Below are 26,414 nucleotides of genomic sequence, written 5' to 3'. Positions count from 1 at the left end.
ATTCATAATCCTTGGACATGATCAAAAGGAGACCTCTAGAAGTAACCACAAAACAGTACAAACCTAAGAGACAGCTTACTTGTACTTTAAATAAATTATAGTAAATTATTGCTTATTACATTTAATAAATGTGTTACTACTATTTTTTCAAGTAGTATTTTTTACTTTTATTATTCTGATATTTTTGTGATATGAATAAAATTATTTTAAAACCAACCATCTAATTTTATAAGTTGAAGGATTTAATCTCAATGTGGTTGTGAATAGAACAATAAACAGATTGACTAAGTACCAATTTGTCAGCAATTTATGAATGGGATAATTAAGAAAAACATGCTTTTGGGAGTGTGGCAATAATATGTAAATCGTGGTGAAAATGTGCTGGTGCGTATCCTTTTAACCTCTAATACCTGTTGTTAGATAATGCCCTGTGTGCCACTGCATTGTGCTATGTTTTACACACATCGTTTCATTTAATACTCATTCTGAGGTAGATACTGTTTCATTTGACAGATGAGAAAACTTGAGACTTAAAGTAAAATGGCTTGGCTGCAGGTCACATGGCTGCAAAGCTCCAGGGCTGAGATTCCAAGCCAGTTGTTCTGCCTCCAGAGCCCACGGCTTTAGCCCCTACTCTAGGCTGCTTCACAAACCCTGCTCATGTGAACAACAGTATTTTCAGAGTAGGAACCAAGAGGTCTAACCCCAAAACAAAGCACTAGCAGTTTTTTCCTCTAAGTACACTCAATTCAGTCATTCTCACCTCTCACTGAGTAAAAGTTATAATCTGCAGGGCAGCCTCCTTCTCAGGCAGCAAGCTCCTGGAGTGTAGAGACAGTGTATCTATTCTGAGTAACTCTTGTATACTATAGCAGAGATACTTGTCAGCATTACTGAGATAGGAAACAAGGTCGGTTGTTTCTTTAATAATGCTTACCTACTTCCTTTTTGTTAAGTTTTATATTATTTCAAATGGCACAGGAACCATCTTTGATTTTTATTAAGACAGAACCAAACACGACTACACATTTAGGTCCTTACTGTTTCTAAGACTCAAGGGTGCAAGGGTTTCACAGACCATTTGCCTTACCTGGTTCCTTCCTCTCCTTCCTAGTGATCCCTACAGTACTCTTTTAAAGGGCTACAAGAATAAATTTACAACCTGTACAATTCAACTTTAATATTTTGGGAAATCTTAATTTACTATTGTATAATCCAGGGAAAAGAAATCTATATTGATCAATCAATATAGATATAATGTCAAATATATAGATCAATCAATGTAGATAAAAGTATGTACTTAAATTTAAGGATGAGTAAAGTAAGAGTACAGTAGCCCAATTCTTGGTTAAAAAAAAAAGTAAGAGCAAGTCACTGCCACTACAGATGCCCATACTTACATCTGTCAGCAGCCCAACTAACTGGCATTCAATGGACATAGCAACACAGCTTTCAACTCTCCAACGAGTTTTAAGTCCAGAGTATGTTCAGTCTTTGTCTTGTTTATCTGCTGACGAAGGGTTTCTAGGAAGACTTAGCAGTGCTTCAATCTTCTTAGCATCGGCCTTGGATCGATTTTTCTGTAAATTACTTTCAATTTCTTCAGGGAGGAGCTCAGTAAAGTGTAGTCTGGCTTTCCTGTAATCAAAGAACAAGAAGGATATATCAAGTACTGCTCTATTTCTTTGGTTTTTAGAGAGAATTTTTTTTAGAAAGATAGTGTTTGTCTTATACTCCCTTACAACTTGTGAGCAAACATTGCTCCTTGCACTTCAAATACAATGACTTTCTTCTCTCTCCTAACCTGTTCCACTTACAAGCCAGCTAGGAGTCTCACATTACCATCGTGGACATTGCCAGCAGTAGCTCTGATCCTTAAGATATTCCAGAGTTCTCGAAGGGGTGGCATGCAGTTGCTGAATGAAGCACCCTGAGCTAAGGTGTGAGCCTCAAACCAATCTGTCCTCTTGCCCTCAGGGCCCAGAGGGGATGTGAAACACCCTGCCACTCTGTTAAACTCTGTTGACAGACCTTGTGGGACATGCACAAAGGTTACAACATTGGTAATCTCAGTACGGAAAAGTCACATAGGGCAATACTACATACGTGTATTTACTAGGAGTTAAAAAATCGAATTTCCAAATAACAGATCAGTTCTTTCTCCAAGTCAAGTATTAGTGTCTTCCTGTCTTTAAGTGATTATCAGGGTCACCTATGACTTTCTTCTCAACTCTTCATAACCAGATTTGACCATATCTTCTTTCATAGCTCTATGGAAAATACAGCCAATGTTCTGTATTTTCTGCTCACTATGTCAATTTTCTAGATTCTCACTTTGTTGATTTCTCTATACTGTAGTTATTTTCAAGCAAAGAAGCAGACATATAAAAGGTTCTTAACTATTTATTAACTGTCCTCAGAAATACCACATATATATTATATATATATATAAAAATATATAAATAACCTATACACTTCTGACACTATTTCCTTCTGCCAAAATATTCTTTCATTTCTATAATTCCAGTTGTTGTTTTTACCCATTCTTGAGGTTTTCCATCTCTAAATAACTGACCAACTTCTCTAGTTTTTTTTTTCTGGTTTCCTTTTTTTCTGATTGGAATACAATTATTATTTGTTCATATTTTTCCAAATGTTAATTCTTCTATAACTTCCTATATCAGATTCAAATAACCAGATATTTTCCTTACTTTTCCAACTCCTTTCTCAAAGATTCCTTTTTTAAAAAGAAGTCTCTTAGGACACCTAAAGGGCTAGAAATAAGCTAATGCTTTCATGCTTTTAGCTCTCCATAATATCAAATTATATATATGATGGCATTCAGAATTTTAAGTACTTTATCCTAGAACCTAGAGAGCAGCATATCTCACTCACCTTCTTACTATGGAAAGAAGACAGAACAAAACAAACATATGTTGAACACTGTGGTGTGATTCTTCCCTTAGAACAGCTGAGAAAACTGAGGGCTTGAAGTTAAGGAAAACATCTACTGTCACAGAATTAATTAATAGTCTAGCTGGGATTTAAGGTTTGTTTTCAAGGTTTCATTGGCTCTAAAATCAATGCTTTTTCTCCTATAGCACCTGTTCTTGGAAAACAGATCTACAGATATTAAGAATTTCCGTGTGTGTGTGGGGGGCACAAATGGAAGTTTCCAATAAAAACATGGGAAAAAGAAGACTGCTTATCTACCAAACCACCAAAGTAGCAGCAGCAGATGTCATCTTAAGTGGCCAGGAAGCAGAACCATGAGAATCATTTGTACCAAAGTGCTAGATGGCAGCCTATTATGATGATCTTAAAAAGAATTAGCATGAAGTCTGCTATTGCTGGACCCCAAGGAGTGACTAGATAAACAGGTGACAGTCTGTATCCTTCTCAGTGGCATCTAGTCCATGAACAGCCACTATATCTACCTAATGCCTATTGCGTCCACAGCAAGAAGTAAAATCTTTGAATGTGGAGGCCTAACATGCTCTGTATTGTTCATAGATGTGTGTGTAAACAAGGATATCATCTTTTAAATAAAGCTCACTCATTGCTGTTTACTTCCTTTAGATAATTTCCTATGCAGTCAAAAACACAGGAAAAGAAAAAATATGCAACCAAATGAGATTTACAACATTTTAACTTAAAAAAAAATGTATCTAAGGAAAGATTCTCAATTAGTGTCTTTCTGTTTTCCATTCTCCTTAATTAAAAAGATTAAAAGACCAGGTAAGATGCCAGGTGAAGGACTCAGTAAACAGAAACTCTGTGAATTGAGCGGCAATTTAGAGTACTTATTTCAGAGGGCACCACTGTCCACGGATAGGAAAGCCAGACACCCCCCTGGTCTTAACATGCTCCTTACCGCTCTTCCAGTTTCAGCTCCTGGAGTGCTTTTCGATCCTTCTGTTTTCTCTCCTGAACTGTCTCACCACAGTACTTCTGAAGTGCCATCAACAGGCTTCCTATAGGAGTGCTAAGGGGGAGGCAGAGGGAATGCTTAGGAGAAAGAGCTGTTAACCACGTGAAACATGAGTGTCTCTGCTAAGGCGCGAGCAGCACCAAACGAGCCACTTGCTCACTGACAGGTACAGGAACATTTGATAATTAAAGTGTCCTTGTCAAATAAAAAAATATTAAGATAATTTCCTTCCTGGTCTGAACAATAGGAAAAACAATCATTGCAACTTCCTAAATTTAACTGGTATAAAAACAACAGGTCTATAAATTGGCTCTGATTTTTATCATGAGTGATAAATAAACCGGGAAAAAATACATTTATGACAAGTTCTAGTAAATAGCTTTATACTGAAGGTTTCTCAGAAATGAAATTAATACCAGGAATGGTGCCAGAGCCCCTTAAGGGACAAGAAATGTGAAGGGTATTGAGGGAAGGATGCTACTGGCTTTTGGGGCTGAAGCTGCCAAAACATCCTAAAATTCAAGAGTCTGGCACAACTGTCTCACCAGAATGCCAACAGTTACCCATTGAGAAACTGATTTAGATAATAATTATTACAGTAATGAAGAGGGTTTGGGTCATGTTTTCAAAGAGAAGGAGTTTTTGACTCTGACACAACTTAAATTCCTTCTGATTACAACTTAAGTTGTAACCACATTTTAAAAATTATTTTTGCTAGGTGGAAATGTTCATTGATGATGAATGAATAAAGAAAATGTGGTACTGTATATACAATGGAATATTATGCAGTCCAAAAAGGAAGATCCTGTCACATGCTGCAACACGGATAAACCTTCAGGACATTATGCTAAGCGAAACAGGCCAGTTACAAAAGGAAAAATATTGTATGATTCCACTAATAAGAAGCACCTAGAGTAGTCAAAATCACAGAAACAGAAAGTAGAAAGGTGGTTGCCAGAGGCTCTGGGGTGGGAGAAGGGAGAATTAGTGTTTAATGGGTACAGAGTTTCAGTTTTGCAAGATGAAAAAGTTCTAGAGATCTGTTGCACAACAATGTGAATACAGGTAACACTACTGAACTGTACACTTTAAAGTGGTTAAGATGGTAATTTTTATGTTATGTGTTTTTTTTACCTCAACAAAAAAATATTTTTGCGGCTAATTTCAGCAATTTTTCCCTTCAAACCAAGCTGGTATATTAACAATACAACAAAAACATCAGCAATAGATTATAATATGTTGAATTTTAAAAGTTTTTTAATTTAAAAAAAAAAGAATCCATAAAGTTACAGTGTTTCCTCCCCAAAGTGGGGTAGAAAAAGGGAGGGTAAGGGAGAAATAACTCTTCTATTCAGATAAATGCCAACTAATAAAAACAGAAGAAATGACAGAACTAGCAAATCAACATTTTGCAACTTTTACAATAACTGATTACATTAGGGATCATCAATGGATCATTGAAACCACTAGAAGAAAGACATCTGGAGAACGGGCTATTTACACAGTCTCACCCCACAGATTCCTTATTAAGCACAATGGCAAAAAGATACCCTTGCAGTGGAGAAATTTAGTAGATACCAAATGTGGCAGGCAGAAGTCTAAAATAGCCCCCCAAAATTTCCTGCCCTAATTTCTCAACTATGAGTAAATGATGAACTATTATGCCCATGATTAAATTGTTACATGGCAAAATGGATTTTACAGATGTAATTAAGGTTACTGATCAGTTGAATTTGAGTTCATCAAAAAAGAGATTATCTGGGTGAACCCTCTGCAAGGAGAGAGTTTTTTCCAGTTGGTGGCAGAATGGAAGTCAGAGAGATTAAAAGTCTGAGAAGGATTCAACATGCTGGTTGCTGGTTTGAACATGGAGGGGGCACGTTAGAAGGAATGTGGATGTCTCTAGGAACAAGGTGGTGCCTGACAGCCAGCCAGCCAGGAAACGGGGACTTCAGGCCTACAGCCACAGGGTTCTGTCAACAACCTGAATTTTATAGAAACACATTCTTCCCACAGAGCCTCCAGGTAAGAACCTGCCTGGACAACACTTTGATTTTGGTCTTCTGAAATACTAAGCAGAGAACCCATCTGTGCCTACCCAGACTTCTGACCTACAGAAAAGTGATACTGGGTTGGCCAAAAAGTTCGTTTGCATTTTTCTGTAAGATGTTATGGAAAAACCTGAACAAACTTTTTGACCAACCCCATATAATAAACGTGTGGTGTTTAAAGCTTCTGAGTTTGTAGTGATTTGTTACACAGCAACAGAAAACTAATACACCAAGTTAACATCACTTACAATGGGTGACATAATATGTCTCTTGATGTGATACACTGAGAAGGACACAACCTCACCTATGTTGTATTCTTGGTGAAAACATTAAACCTAAATCTAATCATGAGGGGATAATCAAACAAAATTGAGAAATATTCTGGGCAAAAAAAGGCAGTGGAACTGTTTTAGCTTAAAGGAATCTAAAGAGACATAACAACGAAATGCAACAATTAGATCCTGGATTTTAAAAAATTATATATATATATGACATTATTGTAATAACTGAGGAATTTTGAATATGGACCCTATCTTAAATAGTATTCAGTCAATCAATGCTAAATTATTTATTGTGGTAACTGTACTGTGATATCATTGGAGAATGTTCTTCATCCTGGGAAATACATGCTGATGTATTTAGGGCTGAAGAATTATGAGGTCTAAAATACTTTAAATGGTTTAACCAAAAGAAAAAAATAGAAAAGGAAATATACACATGTCCCACACATAAACAGAGAGGTAGAAAACAAATATGGAAAAATGTTAACAACTGGTGAATCTGAGTAAAGGGTTATATGGGTGTTCAATGTTCAATTCACTCATGTTTTCTACAGGTTTGAAATGTTTCAAAGTAAAAAGTTGGAGAAGAAAATTCTTAACGTTTATTAAACTATACAAACAAAATCTAACCCCAAATTTTTTATAGAATGTGCTTGTTAACTGTTTCTTATTCCTTTTTCCTGCTACTTATAAGTACCTTTGCTCAAACCTCAAATAGTTTCAGGTGTTAGAGATATTTAACAGTTTTTATCCGGTGAAAACTAGAAGTAAAATCAAAAACTGGGGTACAATCAGAATTGGACAGTCAAAGCTACTGCTAATACAAGACTAGAGACCTTTTATAGGCTCTAAGTATTAAATTTGCTCTTTAGAAATGATTGCAATTTTTAACAGAGAAGGCATTAAATTATATTAATTTAGAATCAAACCATGTTAACACTTACCCCAGCAAGGCTCCAATTATGCCACCAGCTACCAAGCCATGCAGGCCTAAGTTTATCCTAAAAAGACTTCCAGTGATAGCTATTTTAAAAGAAACAAACAAAGGGCAATATTAAATCACCTTTAAACACCAGAGTTCCATTTAAAATTGTTCCTCCATAAGAAGGACATAAATCTCCAAATAAACTTTTTGAACCCAACATTAATATACCACCACAACCTAGATTTCCTGAATCTAAAATGCCAATACAGCCAGCTTCTCATCCACTCTGCAGGTTCAAATGAAGAAACGTTCCTTTTACAAACAGAATTGCTCAGTCGGTTCTATGGACCCAGCCTCTTCTCATTATGCTTCATTTTTGCCAACCTCGCCTTAAAAATCTGTTATTTCTTCACTTCCACGTCTTTCATTTGTTCCTTCTTTAAGGAAAGTTTTCCCCAAATAATTAACAAAACCTTCACTAGAGCCTGCAGTTCATGTCCTCCCCCAGCCTCACCTTTCTGTACTGCTACGCTACACCTCTCAAGCAGGCCTGCAAGTGGGCAGTTGGCCTACAACGCCACCTGGTGGCCGGGGCATAGGTCCTCTTTCCTTCCCACTAAGACTGTACACCCAAGATGTCCATTCATTTTCCTCTTTCACTACGTACAACACAACGAATGACACTTCAGGTGGTAACAATTTTAAAATTAACATTTGAGGTTTACAGTTCTTATTTAAGTACTTATTTAATTTAAATATTCATTGTTTTAACTTTTCTAAATTAAAAAAATTTTTCAAGTGATGATATGAAGTTGTTTGTAATATCCTATTATTATTATTTTATAGACTATGCATTTAGAGCATCCAGCATACCAGTTATCCAATTCTTTAACTTTTTTTTTTTTTTAATATTTTGGCTGTGCTGCGCAGCATGTGGGATCATAGTTCCCCGACTAGGGATCAAAACCCACGCCCCCTACATTGGAAGTGCGGAGTCTTAACTACTGGACCGCCAGGGAAGTCCCCGTCTTTTCTAAATTTTTAAATTAACAAGAACAAAAATCACCTTTAATTCCATTATCCAGAGACAGCAAAAAATTTGGTCTTTTTTTCTAGGCTTCTTTTCCAAACAAAATATTTTTTAAAAACCTATTAGAATAGCCAAACTCTGGAACACTGACAACATCAAATGCTGGTGAGGATATGAAGCAATAGAAACTTGCATTCATTCCTGGTGGGAATGCAGAATGGTAATGTTACTTTGTAAGACTGGTGGTTTCTTATAAAACTAACATACTCTTACTATACCATCCAGCAATGACACAAGAGTTGAAAACTTTTGTCTACAAATACCTGCACACAGGTGTTTATAGCAACTGTGTTCATAATCATCAAAACATGGAAGCAACCAAGATGTCCTCAACAGGTGATGGAAAAATAAACTGTCGTACATCCAGACAATAGAACATTATTCAGCGCTAAATAGAAATGAGCTATCAACTCATGAAAAGACATGGAGGAATCTTAAATGCATATTATTAAATAAAAGAAGCCAATCCGAAAAAGCTACATATTGTATGATTCCAACTATACAACATTTTGGAAAAGGCAAAACTATGGAGATAGTTAAAAAGATCAATGGTTGCCAGGGGCTGAGGGTGGAGCATGGGGATCAATAGGCAGAGCACGGATTTTTAGAGGGGAAAATACTTTTTATGATACCATAATGGTGGACATATGTCATTATACATTTCCCCAAACCCACAGAATGTAAAACACCAAGTGTGAACCCTAAGGTAAACAGGACTTTGGGTGATGATGTATCAATTTAGGTTCTTCAATTGTAGCAAATGTACCATTCTGGTGTGGGATGTTAATAGCCAGAGAGACTATGTGTATGCAGCAGGGAGGAAGTATATGGCAAATCTTTTATCTTCTGCCCAATTTTGCTGTGAACCTAAACTGCTCTAAAAAACTTTATTAGAAAGGAAGTCAGGGGCTTCCGTTGTGGCGCAGTGGTTGAGAATCTGCCTGCCAATGCAGGGGACACAGGTTCGAGCTCTGGTCTGAGAAGATCCTACATGCCTCGGAGCAACTAAGCCTGTGCACCACAACTACTGAGCTTGCGTTCTAGAGCCCGTGAGCCACAACTACTGACCCCAGACACCAAGAGCCCATGCTCCGCAAAAGAGAAGCCACAATGAGAAGCCCACGCACTGCAATGAAGAGTAGCCCCTGCTTGCCACAACCAGAGAAAGCCTGCGTGCAGCAACGAAGACTCAACGCAGACAAAAATAAATAAATAAATTTATTAAAAAAGGGAGGTGGTGGAGGACGAGTGGTGGGGTTTAGAAGCTGCTAGAAGCCAAACATAAAAAATGGAGTCACACTCTTTGTTACACAGGACCATATTTCTGTGAACAGTCTTTTTCAATCTGGATGTTTTTTATTTCTTTTTCTTGCCTGAATGCACCGGCTAAAGTCTCCAGTATAATGCTAAATACAAGTGTATTCATCTACTTGTCTTGTTCTCAAACTTAAGGAAATCATTCAGTCTTTCACCATTAAATATGTTAGCTGTTGTTCATAGATAATCTTTATCAAGTTAAAGAGTCCCTTTTAATCCTAGTTTGTTTAGAGTTTTTATCATGAATGTTGGACTTTTGTCAAATGTGTTTTCAAACTAACCTTGAATTCCTTAAATAAGTTCCACTTGGTCATGGTGTATAATCTTTATTCGTTGCTGGATTTGGTTACTAATATTTTGTTAAGGATAAAATTGTGTATATACTCTTGAGGGATAGTGATCTGTAGTTTAGTTGTCTACTTCATCTGGCTTTGGTATTAGGATAATATTAATAGCCAGGGAAGCCATCTGGTCCTGGACTTTTCGTTGTGAAAAGATTTTAATTAAATATTTAGTTTATCAATTTGTTATAGGGCTATAGGGATTTTCTATTTCTTCTTGAGCAAATTTTGGTAATTTGTATCACCCCCACCCCCCACCCCCGTGGTCAGTCTTGCTAAAGGATTGTCTATTTTGTTGCTCTTTTCAAAGAACCAACTTCTGGTTTCATTGATTTTTCTCTTGATTTCATTGAGTGTCATTCTAATTCTATTATTTCCTTCTGCCTGTTTACTTTAGGTTTATTTTGCTCTTCATTTTCTAGTTTTTAAAGGTGGAAGCTTATTCATATGAGATCTTTCTTATTTTAATTTGACTACACCTCATAATTTTTTTTTTTTTTCCCCACACTGTGGCATGCGAGATCTTAGTTCCCTGACCAGGGTTCGAACCTGCACCCCCTGCATTGGATGTGTGGAGTCTTAACCACTGGACCACCAAGGAAGTCCCTGCACCTCATAAATTTTAATATAATGTGCTTTAATTTTCATTCAGCTCAAAATATTTTAAATTTAGCTTCTGATTACTCTTTGGTTTATGGTTTACTTACGAATGTGTTATTTAATTTCCAAATATTTGTGATTTTCCCCCAATTTCTTTTTAGTTTAATTCCACTGAGGACAGAGAACATACTTTGTGAGATTTCAATCCTTTTAAATTTATTGAGACTTGTTTTATAGCCTTGCATATGGTCTAGCTTAGAGAATGTCCCCTGTGCACTTGAAAAGAATGAAAATTCTGCTATTGCTGGGTGGAGTGTTCTAGAGATGTTACTGTGTCATGTAGATAGATAAGTGTTCACATCTTCTATATCCTTGTTGATTTTCCCTCTAGTTGTTCTATCCATTATTAAAAGTGGAGCATTAAAGTCTCCAGCTACTGTAAAAGTCTCCAGCAACTGATTGAGTTGTCTATTTCTCCTCTCAATTCAAAGTGTTTGCTTCATGTATTTTGGAGCTCTGTTGTTAGATGCGTATGTTTCTAAATGTTGTATCTTCTTGGTGGATTGTCCCTTTTAACATTATAAAATGTCCTTCTTTGTCTTCTAGGACTTTTCTCTTAAAGTCTATTTTGCCTGATACTAGTATAGTCACTCAAGCTCTTTTTCTTACTGTTTGCACAGTATATCTTTGTCTGTCTTTTTATGTTCAACTAATTTGTTCCTTTAAACCTAAAATATGTCTCTTGCAGACAGCATATAGTTGGATCCTTTTTAAAATACAGTTGGACAATCCCTACTGATTGGAATGTTTAATCCATTCATGTTTTAATGTTTTTATTGATATGGTTAGATTTAGATCTGCCATTTTGCTATTTGTTTTCTATATTATCTAATTCCTTTTTGACCTTGTTACTCTTTTTTAAAGTTACTATTTTATTATTTGCTTTAGGGATTATACTATGCATCTTATCACAGTCTACTTCAGATCAGTACTAATTCCAGTAAAATGTAGAAACATTGTTCTAATACAGCTCCACTCCTCTCCCTTCTTTGTGCTATTATTGTCATTTACGTTACGCATATATGTTTAAAAACAACAATACAATGTTATTATTATTATTTTACACAACCATATGTATTTTAATGACGTTAAGGGTAGAAACAGTTAAGAAAAGAAAGTGGAAACAATAGATTCACAAACTCTTTCATATTAACCTATGTATTTACCATCTCTAGTAATTTTCATTTCTTCCTGTGGAGCCAAGTAACTATCTGGTGTCATTTCATTGCTCCAAAATAAGTCCATTCCTTCCTCCTCTTTTGTGCTATAATATATAGCTTTAAATGTTGTATGCCCAACACTTCAATTTTATTATTATGTAACTTTTTTAGATCAGTTAAGAGAAGAAAATATTTATACTGCCTTCAAGAATTACTTATATAATTATCTTTATCAATGCTCTTCATGTAGAATCAAGTTACCATCTGATATCACTTCCTTTAAGCCTGAAGAACTTCCTTTAATGTTTTTGTAAGGTGGGTCTGCTAGCAATGAATTCTCTCTTTGTTCATCTGCCAACATCTTTTGCCTTCAATTTTTGTAGGATGGTTTGCTAGATATAGAATTACTAATTGACAGTTTATTCCTTTCAGCACTTAGTAATTCTACTGCCTTCTGGCTTCCACTGTTCTGATGAGAAGTCAGCTGTTAATTTTTTTGGGTATTCCAGTATGAGTTGTTTTTATCTTGTTGCTTTCATGATTTTTCTCTATCTTTCAACAGTGTAACTATTATGTGTCTAAGTGTGAATCTGTTCATGTTTATTCTTCTTGGAGTTTGTTGAGATTCTTGAATGTATAGATTAATGTTTTTCATCAAATTTGGGAAGTCTGTGGCCATAATTTCCTAAAATACTTTTTCTTCCCTTTTCTTTCTTTCCTCTCCATTATCCATGTGTTAGTATTCTTGACTGTGTCCCCTAGATCTCTGAGGCTCTGTTCATTTGTCTTCATTTTTAAAAATTCTGTCCTTGATAAAAGATAATCTATATTGATCTATCTTCAAGATCACTGATTCTCTTATGCTCTCTCAAATCGGCTGTTGAGCGCCTCCTCTCCAGTGAATTTTTAATTTCCATTATTGTATTTATCAACTCTAGAATATTCGTTTGATTCTTTTTTGAATAATTTCTATCTTTATTGATATTTTCTATATGGTGAGTAAATGTCATCACACTTTTATTTCTTTTAAAATGGCTTGAAGTCTTTTGTTTGCTATGTCCAATAGATGGCCTCTGTCAGAGACATACCCAGTGACTGCTTTTTTTTAAGTCTCCTGTTTTTGTATATCATGTGACATTTTTGCTGTTTTTGAAAATCAGGCATTTTAGGTAATAAATTATAGCAACACTGGAGTTGGAACATCTCCCTACCAGGGACATGGCTGTGGTTCTTTGCTTATGTAGTGATTTGCCTGTACCAATTCTATGGAGTCTTTGTTTTTTGCTGTTGTTGTTTTTGTAGAGTGCAGCCACAGAAGTCTCTGCTCAGTTTTTATTTTTATGCCTGGCTTCCTATGAATCATACCAGCTTGGTAGTCAGTCAATGATTTGTCAGAGGTTGTGATTACACATCTTAAGCCAGTAAGGCTGCTACCTTTTTTTTTTGCAGTACTCGGGGCCTTTTACTGCTGTGGCCTCTCCTGTTGCGGAGCACAGGCTCCGGACGCACAGGCTCAGCGGCCATGGCTCATGGGCCCAGCCGCTCCGCGGCATGTGGGATCTTCCCAGACCGGGGCACGAACCCATGTCCCCTGCATCAGCAGGCGGACTCTCAACCACTGCGCCACCAGGGAAGCCTGGCTGCTACCTTTTGTCAGTGGATCTGTCTGTGGCTTGAAGAACGCACTCAAGGTTTAGGCAGTTTATAAATCCTTTCTGGCTTTTACTTTCTATGTTCATGAGGCCTCACAATTAACCAAAGATAAGTAGCTTGCTAGGGCCCTTACCAGTCTCTCCTGAGTGTGCTTACACATACAGGTAACTTTCTGGAGTTCTGGGGATTAGTAAGATCTTACTGAAGTCGCTTTGGCTTTCTTGTTCCCTGGACATCCCTGGTAAGATTCTGCCTCATCTGCCAGTCTATTGCTTGCCCCAAACAACATCAAAGCCTCAGGTTATCTGTGTGATACTGTCCTTCCCTAACTGTTTGCTATTGTTTTCAGCAACACCCTTAGGCATGGAATTTGCTGTGCTCTGCTCCATATCAAGTCAGTCACCTCAAACAGCAGAAATATTGTTCCTCCCAGCCTGCCCTGTCCTTGTGGAACTTCAACACCATGCAGCTGGGTGTTAGGAGGTGGAAGAAGCCCCAAGCTGAAACACTACAGACTACTCCCACTGTTCTCACTGAGATTCAGTAGAAATTCTTGAATAAATGCTTCTCAATTTGTTGTGTGCCTCCGGTCAATTCTCAGAATCTTTAAATGGTTGCTTTTGATAATTTTGTCCAGCTTTATTATTACTTTTGAGGGAGAGGATTTGCCAAGCTCCGTACTAAGGCATTCTAGATGCTGAATATACTTTTATGAATGTCCAGACCAATGCCAAATAATAGTGGTGAGGGAAGACATCCTTACCTGAGTCTGACTTCAGGATAAATTAGTGTTATACCATTAATTTTAATGTTGGTTGCTGGCTTGAGATAAAAATATATATTGTATCAGATATATTTTTCTATTTTTATTTTACTAATATTTACATTCAATCAAGAAACCTTTATTCTACCCTGCCATATGTTAAACAATTGTGAAATAAAAGGCTAACACTTTCTCTGAATTCAAGTTAGTCGTCTAGTAGGGAAGCAAAACAAGTAAACAGCTACAACACAGTGTTATAAATGCTTTGATAAAACTGTTTACAGTGAACTATGAGAACACAGGGGAAAGGTACCTAAGGATAGGAAAATGTGAGCTAGGAGAACCCTCTAGGGAAGCTGAAGCTGACAGATGAAGTGAAACTTGAAAGACAGGTTAAGTATAGAGCTGAATGAAATTAGTTGTGGGAGTTGGAAGGTGGATTCAAGCAAGCATTCTTGTAAAGCAAGAATATGCTGGGTTTGAGAAATCCAAGTAGATTATAAGTTTTGGGCAAGAGTGGTGCATGGAGGTCAGGTCAAGAATCGACATTAGAGTGATGGGAAACTATGGAAGAATCTGAAGCAGAGAAGTATTAAAATCTTACTCATATTTCAAAAAAGTCAGATAACAGTAGAGGTGAAGCAAACCAAGATTAGAAACAGGGAAGACCTGTAGTAGCAGTGGGAACAAAGAGGAGGTGAGAGAGTCCATATATATTTAAGGAATAAGACTGATGGAACTAGGGCTTCCCTGGTGGCACAGTGGTTAAGAATCAGCCTGCCAATGCAGGGGACACAGGTTCAATCCCTGGTCCGGGAAGATCTCACATGCCACGGAGCAACTAATCCCGTGTGCCACAACTACTGAGCCTGTGCTCTAGAGCCCGCGAGCCACAACTATTGAGCCCGCATGCCACAACTACTGACGCCCACACCTAGAACCCCTGCTCCTCAACAAGAGAAGCCACCGCAATGAAGCCCGCTCACTGCAACTAGAGAAAGCCCGCGCACAGCAACGAAGACCCAACGCAGCCAAAATTAAATAAATAAATTTTTTATAAAAAAAAGATTGATAGAACTAGAAGTCTGGAAAGGGGAAATAAAGGGCAGAACCACATCATTAACTGATTTCCAATTTTGGAATTTAACAGATGACAGAGAACATATAACAGGAGTAAATCTGCAAGTAGGGGCAGAAAGACAAGAGTTTGGTTCGGATACAGGCACTTGAGCCTACAGAATATCCATGTAAAAATGTTCACAAGTTAAAACCAGGCAAGTTCTAGCTGCTATAATGCTATTAATGTCTATTTCTAGTTTTATATTTTTAAATGTTTTCATTAAAACATTAAGCTCAAATTACGTATATGTGTGTTTGCCTGTGTGTGTATACACAGAGAAAGACAGAGTGCACCCAAAATAAAAGAGAGCATAAGTGATAAAGCAAATGGGCTAAAATGTTAATAATAACTGGGAATTCCCTGGCGGTCCAGTGGTTAGGACTCTGTGCTTTCACTACCGAGGGTCCAGGTTCATTCCCTGATCGGGGAACTAAGATCCTGCAAGCTGTGCAGCTGGGTGGGGGTGGAGTAAAAAAAAAAATGTTAACAATAACAAATATCAGTACTAAAGGGTATTGCTCATGGTGTTCCTTGTATTTTATTTTTGCAACTTTCCATAAGCTTGAAGTTATTTCCAAATAAAAAGTAAAAAACTGTTATGTGCAGTATGTGTATGTTTTTGTATGTGAGAGAATGTACATGAATTAGTGAGTGTTTGCATGTATACGCAGTTAACTTCATTTACATTTCTGGAAATGTACTGGATTTGTACTGGAAATGTAATGAAATGTTCAATACTTTTTTTTTCTTTTTAAACATTCATTTTAAAGAGGGCATTATCTACCAGAGGCAGAGAGCTTTAAAATAAAATCCAATCTCTTACCATGAAAAATCTGGCTCCTTTCTACTTCACCTTACCAATCTCATCTCAAGCCATTCTTTCCCTTATTCACTATGTTCCAGTCATATTATCCTGCATTTGAGAAACCTTAGAGCCCTCACCCTTGACGTTCTCCCTGCCTAGGCTACTTCGTTGCAAGCCTTGCTCCTTTCCATTCTTCAGGTATCAGCTTAAATGTCACCTCCTTAGAAAGGTCTTCTCCAGTATGGTACTGGCACAAAAACAGAAATATAGATCAATGGAACAGGACAGAAAGCCCAGAGATAAACTCACACACATATGGTCACCTTATCTTTGATAAAGGAGGTAAGAATATACAATGGAGAAAAGACAGCCTCTTCAATAAGCGGTGCTGGGAAAACTGGACACCTACATGTAAAAGAATGAAATTAGAACACTCCCTAACACCATACACAAAAATAAATTCAAAATGGGTTAAAGACCTACATGTAAGGCCAGACACTATAAAATTCTTTGGGGAAAACATAGGCAGAACACTCCATGACATAAATCACAGCAAGATCCTTTTTGACCCACCTCCTAGAGAAATGGAAATAAAAACAAAAATAAACAAATAGGACCTAATGAAACTTAAAAGTTTTTGCACAGCAAAGGAAACCAAAAACAAGACGAAAAGACAACCCTCAGAATGGGAGAAAATATTTGCAAATGAATCAACGGACTAAGGATTAATCTCCAAAATATATAAACAGCTCATGCAGCTCAATATGAAAAAAACAAACAACCCAATCCAAAAATGGGCAGAGACCCAAATAGACATCTCTCCAAAGAAGATATACAGACTGCCAACAAACACATGAAAGAATGCTCAACATCACTAATCATTAGAGAAATGCAAATCAAAACTATAATGAGGTATCACCTCACACCGGTCAGAATGGCCATCATCAAAAAATCTACAAACAATAAATGCTGGAGAGGGTGTGGAGAAAAGGGAACCCTCTTGCACTGTTGGTGGGAATGTAAATTGATACAGCCACTATGGAGAACAGTATGGAGGTTCCTTAAAAAACTAAAAATAGAACTACCATACGACCCAGCAATCCCACTACTGGGCATATACCCTGAGAAAACCATAATTCAAAAAGAGTCATGTACCACAATGTTCGCTGCAGCTCTATTTACAATAGCCAGGACATGGAAGCAACCTAAGTGTCCATCAACAGATGAATGGATAAAGAAGATGTGGCAAATACATATTACTCAGCCATAAAAAGAAACGAAATTGAGTTATTTTTTGTGAGGTGGATGGACCTAGAAACTGTCATACAGAGTGAAGTAAGTCAGAAAGAGAAAAACAAATACCATATGCTAACACATATATATGGAATCTAAAAAAAAAAAAAAAGGTTCTGAAGAACCTAGGGGCAGGACAGGAATAAAGACACAGACATAGAGAATGGACTTGAGGACACGGGGAGGGGGAAGGGTAAGCTGGGACGAAGTTAGAGAGTGGCATGGACATATATACACTACCAAATGTAAAACAGATAGCTAGTGGGAAGCAGCCGCATAGCACAGGGAGATCAGCTCGGTACTTTGCGTCCACCTAGAGGGATGGGATAGGGAGGGTGGGAGGGAGAGGCAAGAGGGAGGAGATATGGGGATGTACGTATATGTATAGCTGATTTACTTTGTTATACAGCAGAAACTAACACACCATTGTAAAGCAATTATACTCAAGGTCTTCTCGATCACCCTGTCCACATTAGGTCCCACTGCCCCACCTATTTGTTACTTTCTATCATAGCAACGTGTTTTTTTCCCATCCACATTAGATGATAAAACTCAATGAAGGCAAAGACCTTATCTGTTTTGTTCAACAAGTACACCAAGGACCAAGCACAACGTTTTCCATACATTTTGCATGAATGTTGAATGAGGTGTGATGAGAAGCCAACCAAAGAATTCAGTAGCCATGACTTATAAGTCCTTACATATTTCCTAAACCATATTTGAGATTGAAAAATATAAACAAAACAAAAATGTCTTACCTCCTGCAATGACAAAATGGCTTAGGGCATTTTTATTTCGGTACACATTTAGACCAGTGTTCACTGTACTGAGAAGAAGGGAGGAGGAGGAAAACATCATTTAAAGCAAATCTCATTTACCTTCTTGACTGTAACTTTCACTAAAGTGATACGTATTAGTTTAGAAGAGCCTACTATGTCAATCCCTGGTGCTAGTCTAGGCTCCTTCAGTGTGTTTCAGATTGCTAATATGCCAATAAGCAACAGAACGTAAAGAAGAGTTCTGCAGAGTTCCTCTGACTTAGCAAACCTCTATCTATTTTGATATTAGTTGGCAGACCTTCATCCATGCATACAAAAGTACAACTGAACCAATCTTTTAGGTAAATAGATAAAAGTTCTTAAGAAAAAGGTATCATGAATCACTTTTATATGGGCGTTCAAACTTCATAATTCCACTGCTCAAAAAATGTGCTCCTAAAAGAATACCCAAGACCGTTCATCACAATTCAGAGAACTTACTTGAATATAGTCACAAACATGGCCGTTCTCCAACTCCAGCGCCAGCCGTACCGGATGAAGCCTCGTGTGGCAGCACGATGTGCAGATTGCTAAAGTTAATAAAAAGGCTGTGAGGTTCTGAGACACCCTGACACTTTCCCTATTTTAAAAATGTGGTGGAGGAATGTCAGCTAGGCATTAAGTAGGGACACCTGAACACATAGAAACAATAGGAAAATGTCTAGAAATATCATTCTTTAAGTACTGAAACTTAAGTGAAAATGCCATGTGCATCGTATTCTATCAGGAGGTGTAAAAGGAACTAAGAGATGAAGTGTCACACAAGTAATCCATCAATTAAGTAGCAACTAAGAATCTATATGACAAACACCATGACAGACATAAAATCAGTATTAGACATACTTTCTTTCAAGAAATTGTGGGGAAAAGAAAAACACAAAATAAAGAAGAAGCACAGAGTATACTGTAAAGGGTAAGGATTAAAGTTATACAGATGTGCAGGAAAGGAGGAAAGGAAGAAAAAAACACAATCTTTACTGACCACCTTCTATGTAAACATTGTTAACATATTACCTCACTTAATCTTTACAACATTTTCTTCAAGCAGGTGTTTTAGTTTTAACTAAAACATAGAGAGGAAGTTTTTCTCAGCCAATAAGGAATAAAGTCAGAACTGGAAGTTAGGTTGTCTGTTTCCACAACTCATTTTCACTAGACCACAATGAAGCAAGTCTGGCATAATACTGTGAGGGTAAAGCCAAGATTTTTAAAGAATGTGACAGAAACCCTAAGTGTAGTCTTAACTACTATATGATATTGGGCAAGTCAAAACCTCTCTGAAAGGTATCAGTGCGAACTCATGGCTTTTAAAAAATGGGTAGATAAATATAGAAACAGATATAGAAATGTGCATGAATGTGCACATAAGTCACACACACACACACATACACATACACATTTCCTAACTCTATCTGCCTAGAGCCTAGAAGCCATGATACCTCAGTAGCAGTGAGCATACCTAGCACTAGAACTTGGCTTTTAAATACCATTTTAAAAGAAACTACAGGTCTTTGGTGAAATGGGCTTATGCCAGGGCTGGTGCTTAAAAAGTAAAAGATGTACCAGAAACACCTTGCTGTGCCTTTTAGAAAGTAAAGGCGTGCTCAAGGAGTAATGGGGGTATTCCCTTGTGGCGCAGTGGTTAAGAATCTGCCTGCCAATGCAGGAGAGACACAGGTTCGAGCCCTGGTCCACAAAGATCTCACATGCTGCGGAGCGACTAAGCCCATGTGCCAAAACTATGGAGCCTGTGCTCTAGAGCCTGCAAGCCACAACAACTGAGCCTGTGTAACACAACTACTGAAGCCTGCGTGCCCTAGAGCCCATGCTCTGCAACAAGAGAAGCCACTGCAATGAGAAGCCTGCGCACCGCAATGAAGAGTAAGCTCTGCTCACCGCAACTAGAGAAAGCCCCCATGCAGCAACGAAGACCCAACGCAGCCAAAAAAAAAAAAGAGTAACGGGGACATATCAAAAGGACACAGGAGCTAGATTTAAGGGGCTCCAATTGTCCAAATCCAGGCCAATTTGAGTATCAAAATAAATGATGATAATAATGGATTATAAAACTACAGAATAAAATAAGAATCCATGAGTCCACATTGAATAAATAAATTATAAATAGATAAATGGACAAATAAATAGAGGGAAAGTGAAAGCTCTTCCTTACAGTAGAATACTAACCAATAAATATAAATGGAATGATGGAATTAGAAAATGGCCATTTGGCAACCACCACAGTAATAACTGCTTTAGGCAAGAATTAGCATTGAATACTAAAACTAGAGGGTAGAAATTTGATGAAAAATAGGATATTGGCATAGTCTCAAAGTAGCTAAAAAGTATTCATAAGACACTTATTAATTACAAAGAGAAAAAAATAGTAATTTTACAGTGGATAAACCTGGCAGGGACCATCTTAACTAAGTGACTAAAGTAAGCATCACCAGTTGAGGGACAAATAGATATCTTGTGCTCCTTATCCTTACCTACTGAGGAATACAACATCAGTTCTAGGGTATTCCTGTGAAAACACATAAGTGAAATCTAATCACAAGAAAACATCAATCATCCAAGTTGACGGACATTCTATAAAATAAATGGACCATAGTCTTAAAAAATATCAAAGTCATGAAAGTCAAAGAACAACAGAAAAATTGTTCCAGATTAAAGGAGACTGACTAGAGAGGCATGACCGGCAAATGCAACACCTGATCCAGTATTAGATCCCGGACCAGAATAAAATTTTTTTAATGAATTGTTTACTTTTTTTTTTTTTTTTTTGCGGTACATGGGCCTCTCACTGTTGTGCCCTCTCCCGTTGCGGAGCACAGGCTCCAGACGCGCAGGCTCAGCGGCCATGGCTCACGGGCCCATCCGCTCCGCGGCATGTGGGATCCTCCCGGACCAGGGCATGAACCCGTGTCCCCTGCATCGGCAGGTGGACTCTCAACCACTGCGCCACCAGGGAAGCCCCTAAATTGTTTACTTTTAAAATAAATTATATTAGTGGGACAACTAGCAAAATTTACATAAAGTCCATAGGTAAGATAACAGTACTCTGTAAGTGTTAATGTCTTGCTCTGCATAATAATATTGTGGTTATGTAAGAAAATGTCTTTGTTTTTAGGAAATGCATGCTGAAGCACTCATGTGTCTATAACTTACTCCCAAGCAGTTCACAAAAAAAATAATAGTATGCCTTATATAGAGAGAGAATAAGAAAGCAAATGTCGTAAAATTTTAACATTTGGAGAATCTGATTGAAAGGTATACAGGAATTCTTTGTATAGTCAGCCCTCTCTATCCTCAGATTTGGAACCTGAGGATGTGGAATCATGGATATGGGGGGTCTATGGTACTGTGCCTTTTTATACAAAAGACTTGAGCATTTTCGGGTTTTGGTATCCGCAGGAGTCCTTGGATCCCAATCCCCCTTGGATACTGTGGGACACTGGTACTACTTTTGCAACTTTTAAGTCTGACACAATTTCAAAAAAAAGCTTCAAAAAACTAAAATTTCTGAGCTGTAACTTTCTCACTAATACAGTAGAATTGATGTGCAGAGCTAAGATATAACAAATGAGTTAGCACTCTACAAGCTATAAAGCTCTAAGTATTAATTATTGTTTTAGTGTGAGCTAGTGTACTGCAGGAGGCATTTTGAATAGGATAAATATGCTACAGCTGAGCCATGACGATTTAGCACGGGTGTAGAAATATATTTCAGAAAGTAGAGCCATAAGTGGTGATCAATTCTGAAGATAAGAAAAGTGGTCTGACGAGGCTCGTGTATGCACTTTAGCATTAGTACTTGCATTGCTGTCAAGTACAGACTTTGTTTCCTAAACCTTCCCAACCCTACCACCTAACTAGATGACTAAGTGTAAAAGGAACAGCTAAATTGGCATGCCCCCAAATACTATTAGAACACCAGTACATACCACTGCATCAAGCTGGTTGTGGTAAATTTCTGCTTGGCTCTGCTCAATATAGTGCTGTTTAGCATGAATAAAAGCTGGTATCCCCCCATATGCCCAGCCAATGACGCCTGCTGAAATTGCCGCCTTGTAAATATCCTGAAGTTCTTTTGACGTTCTCTGCTGTTCACTAAACATCAAAAAGACAGTGTTGTTTGGGATTAGTTTATGCATACTGCTCTCCAAAAGACAGTATGATCAGAATTATCTCAAATGCTAAAAGGTCTACACTTTTCATGATGGGCAGAACCAGTTAAATCTTCTGATGAATTAAATGATTATATTACAAGTAGCTCAAATCTCAGCCAAAACTAATCTATGCTTTCAGAAATTAAGCTAGTGGTTAGTCTTGGGAAGGCAGTGACAAGGAAGGGGCACCAGGGGGAGATTCTGGGATGCTGTTAACAGTCTTGGGGCTGCATACACAGCTATGTTTGCTTTGTGAAAAGTCACTGAGTGGTATACTTATGTACATTTTTCTAGGTGCATACTATACTCCAATAAAAAGGTTGTTTTTTAAGGTTATTTTATTTGATGACTATTACAGCTCTACCATATCCCTGTAAACAGAAAGAATTTGTGAACTGGATGTACAGATCAATATTTCCCTTTCTGAATTTTTAGATAACTTTTGGAAATTACACGAGCTTATAAGATTTTAGGACAACATATGCCAGAATGAATTCCTAGATGTAAAAAAAAAAAATCAAAACTTTATCTTTCTATTTAATTTTTATGTCATGCTCAGATGGGCCTGTATTATTAAAGACCATTGACTAAGAAAGCTCACCATGCAGTGGGCAACACAGACAAACCTAAAATAACAGGGAAAAACTACCATTTAATCCAATCTATTACTCTCAAAAGCATAAGAAACCAGAACCCAGAACCCATACTGGAGCTTCCAAGACGTCCTCTGGAAATTGCTCTAAGAAATAGCTAAGTTTGTAAGTGTTCAGTTACTATAAATAATGGCCCTCCTACATAAGTAAACTACTAAATGTTAATTTTTTACATTACTAACTTGCTTTCTTCAGAGGCTGTACAAGTGTTTAATTCTAATTGCCAATAACAACCACTACATTTCTGAAATCAGAATCAGTAAGTTTTTATAGTTCCTGCATATACAAGAGAGAAACCTAAATAAAATCTCTTAGGAAACTAATTCCTATATCAAGAGGAAAAACTGCTATAAGCTGAACTTTCTATTTTATCTTTTATAATGAATAAGGACCAAAAACAACATCTACATAAAAACTGGCAGAATTCAGAAAAGAGTAAATGTAAAAGAGCTTAAGATTTAACAAGCCAGGAAATGCAATATGCTTTCCTCTTTCTCATCCTCTGAAAAATTCCATGACATAGGTGACATTTTTCTTCATTTTATAGATAGAGGCTCTAAGAAGTTACATGATTGGCCCTAAGAGCTAATGAACGGTGAACAAACAAGGCATAGTGGTGGAAAGGACCTGGACTATAAGTAACAGCAATGGGGTTGTGGTTCTGGGTCTGTCATCCACTGCTAAATGACCTGCAGCCAGAACACAATCACTCTGAACCTAGGTTTCCTCACCCATGACATGGAAGGGAGAATGAAAGTCACACTAAATTATCTTCCAAATTTCTTTCAGCTCATCATTCTGTTGTTTATAAAGCTGATCAAAATAACACTTTTCTGTTGTATACTACACAGGATCGTTCACAGATATCTCAAATTTTGGAACGACCAATGAGAAGGGCGGCCTCGGTATCTTTAAAATGAGATGATGAAACTAAATAAAGTAATTAAATACAATTCCACCAGCTCCCCTGCCCTATCTCAGCAACATACTAAAACTTAAATGTTAATTTATCCACTTGATAACACAGTGTAGTGTATGGTAAAGTACTTCATAAGAGGGCTAACTTTTCACCAGTAAGTGATGAATTTTAAAACATGATGAAATTAACTAATTATCCTGAGGTTTCCATTAAAGTTAGTTTAAAGGCTTATTTTATTCTTTATTGTGAAACATCCTTATTTGTGAATCCACCTAATATCTTTTCTTTTATAAACTGATGAGACAACAGTTGCTACTATTTTTTTATATATTCCTTATTTGGCAGAATAAAAACTTTACAACTCTCTGTTATCTCTCCAACCTCCACTTTTATGGCGAGGAGGAGGGCTGCTGTTCATGAAAATTTGGGATCAAGTGAAACGTGAAAAAGAATACTGGAGTGGAGTCCTGCAGATCACTAAGTAGCTTGCTTCAATTATTCTCATCTGTAAAATCGGGGGATTACACTAAGACTACAGTCCCTAAAACCCCTAAAAGCTCTGACTTTCAGTTAATCTCACCCTTACCATCTGAAAACCGGCCTGTCAACCAATAGAACTACCAAACGGCAATGGTAGGATACAAATTTGGAATACAAATATTAAAACCCCAAATCCCACAAAGATAAATCCCACCACTCTGGGGTCCTTCGCCCTAGATGACACAGGCAGCAGGTCACCTCCTTCGAACCCCTCCCCACAGACAGTAGGTACTTTTACTCTTTGACAAACAGCTCTCGGAGGCGGTCCCATCCGGATTCCGGGTTTTGGGGTTCTGGGACGTAGGAAGGCAGCTTCTGGTCTTTCACAAGAGCCTTGGGATCGGCGGCCACAGCTTCGGCAGCAAAGACCCGAGGGAAAGGACTCAGCGCCCTGCAGAGGAAGCTCCGTGGCGCCGGCGGCGGCACCTCCATGGCCCTCTACGAACCTGCCGACAGACACTCGCTTGGGCGCTCAGGGTGCCAAGGCCTCCCGGAGGCGCCGTGGGAGAAGAGCGAGGATAACTGCAAGAAGGCGTGGACGAGTACCCGTACACTACGCCCGAGCTAATTCGCGGCCGTATCCGCTGCCACACCGCCTGACAGACTTGCCCTCAGTGCCATGCCTCACTTTGGAGGCCCTTGGACACTCGAGACAGGAAGTCCCGCCCCAACGAGGGCAAAGGCCAAAAGAGGAGCAAAGGCGGAGCCGGATCCGAACACACTTCCGGTTGGAGGCGGGAAGGACCTCTGCGGTGCGGCGTCGCCCCGCCGGAAGTGAGGTGGCGGAGAGTAGACACGCTCAACGCTCTCTGGACCCCACTCTGGCGTCATGTGCCTGGTCTTCCGGCGCCCGGAAAACGGGAGAGTTGGGCAGTTTGCAGGCGGCGAGACGTGTTCTCAAGCTAAAGTAGGTTAGCGTATTAAAAACGGCAGAAACCCCATGTAGGTGAAGAAAGTGCAGTGTTCACTACAAGTGGAGTACGGAAAGGGGAAGGCAATTTGCGCAAATACAAGCCCAACTTACCCTGTCACGGTCTACCGGGCTGGGTGGGGTCCATTCTTGTTTTCGGAAAGGACCGAGGCGTTGAAGAGGGGTCTTGGTGCCAGTTTCCCCGAGATTTCCAGAACACTTTTTAAAGAAATCGGCCCTGGGCTTCACAAGATGGGTTTTACTCCCCTTAGTTCGTATGCCTACTGTTTCTCGAAAGGCAGGACAATTTCTGGAATTTCTACCAGGCGTTTGCTTGATAGTCCAGCAATAATTTCCCGTCACTACAGTCTCCACTAATATGTGCTTCAAAGTATAGTTTTTATTAAAATGCACGCATTTAAAATATTCTCAAACTGGTTTGTGTAATTTCAATTAATCTTTGCTAGCAGCCAAATACAGTCACATGTTCTCTTTGCCAATCCCTACCCATCCTTGATTCCTTTCTAGGTGTAATTACAAATCGTTACACTCTTCAGTAGGATACAGTAAATAGAGTTCAGGAACTTGATAGCTGGAATTCTATAGATAAGGCCCAGGAAGTTAACTGATAAGAGTGACTAGCTGAGTCAGTCACGGCGCCAGGAAGATCTCTGGTGTCTGGGAGCCAGGATTAGATTCAGTTCCCAACATAACGTTTACTACGTTGCATCACGATTTCCTATTTGCTATGTGTCTCAGTAGACTAACTTTGAGGTCAGAGACCGTTTATATTCATCTCTCTATCCCCAGTACCTATCATGGCTGGCACATAGGTTGTCCAATAAAGAATTCAGATCCTCTGACTCTTGGCTCTGGCCGCAGGTTGCTGCCTATCCCATACAGGTGGAGGTGGGCACCGGGATAAAGTCCCAAGGCCTGAAAGCCCAAGGAAATGGCTGTCCAGTCTGTCTAGTGTACATGTGGAAAATCTAAATGCTTAAGATGACCCCAGAAT

The 26,414-nt window shown here is 38.3% G+C and overlaps 1 protein-coding gene across 1 annotated transcript; it reads right to left on the bottom strand.

The window, feature by feature from the left end:
* Nucleotides 1-224: 224 nt before the first annotated feature.
* On the bottom strand, nt 225-25,143 carry TIMMDC1 (translocase of inner mitochondrial membrane domain containing 1). The gene is made up of 7 exons (XM_027105548.1): nt 24,728-25,143; nt 22,153-22,318; nt 18,650-18,738; nt 18,149-18,216; nt 7,208-7,286; nt 3,875-3,985; nt 225-1,638 (listed from the first exon to the last, which is right to left on the bottom strand). Exons 1-7 carry the CDS (start codon nt 24,919-24,921, stop codon nt 1,488-1,490), a joined length of 858 nt encoding a protein of 285 aa, XP_026961349.1. The 5' UTR covers nt 24,922-25,143; the 3' UTR covers nt 225-1,487.
* Nucleotides 25,144-26,414: the final 1,271 nt, after the last annotated feature.

This window comes from Aethalodelphis obliquidens, unplaced genomic scaffold, assembly GCF_003676395.1.
Source record: "Aethalodelphis obliquidens isolate GAN/ISIS:26980383/991018 unplaced genomic scaffold, ASM367639v1 scaffold1, whole genome shotgun sequence".
NCBI lineage: Eukaryota > Metazoa > Chordata > Mammalia > Artiodactyla > Delphinidae > Aethalodelphis > Aethalodelphis obliquidens.
Note: the sequence above shows the minus strand (reverse complement) of the source record. Positions and strands in the feature narration are given on the sequence as shown.

Excerpts from the sequence above, each read along its gene's own strand:
- TIMMDC1 (XM_027105548.1), bottom strand. The coding sequence starts at position 24,921 with ATGGAGGTGCCGCCGCCGGCGCCACGGAGCTTCCTCTGCAGGGCGCTG. Across the intron at positions 22,319-24,727 it reads CGAGAGCTGTTTGTCAAAGA|TGAACAGCAGAGAACGTCAA; the intron begins GTAAAAGTACCT and ends TTTGATGTTTAG. Across the intron at positions 1,639-3,874 it reads GAGCTGAAACTGGAAGAGCG|GAAAGCCAGACTACACTTTA; the intron begins GTAAGGAGCATG and ends CTTTGATTACAG.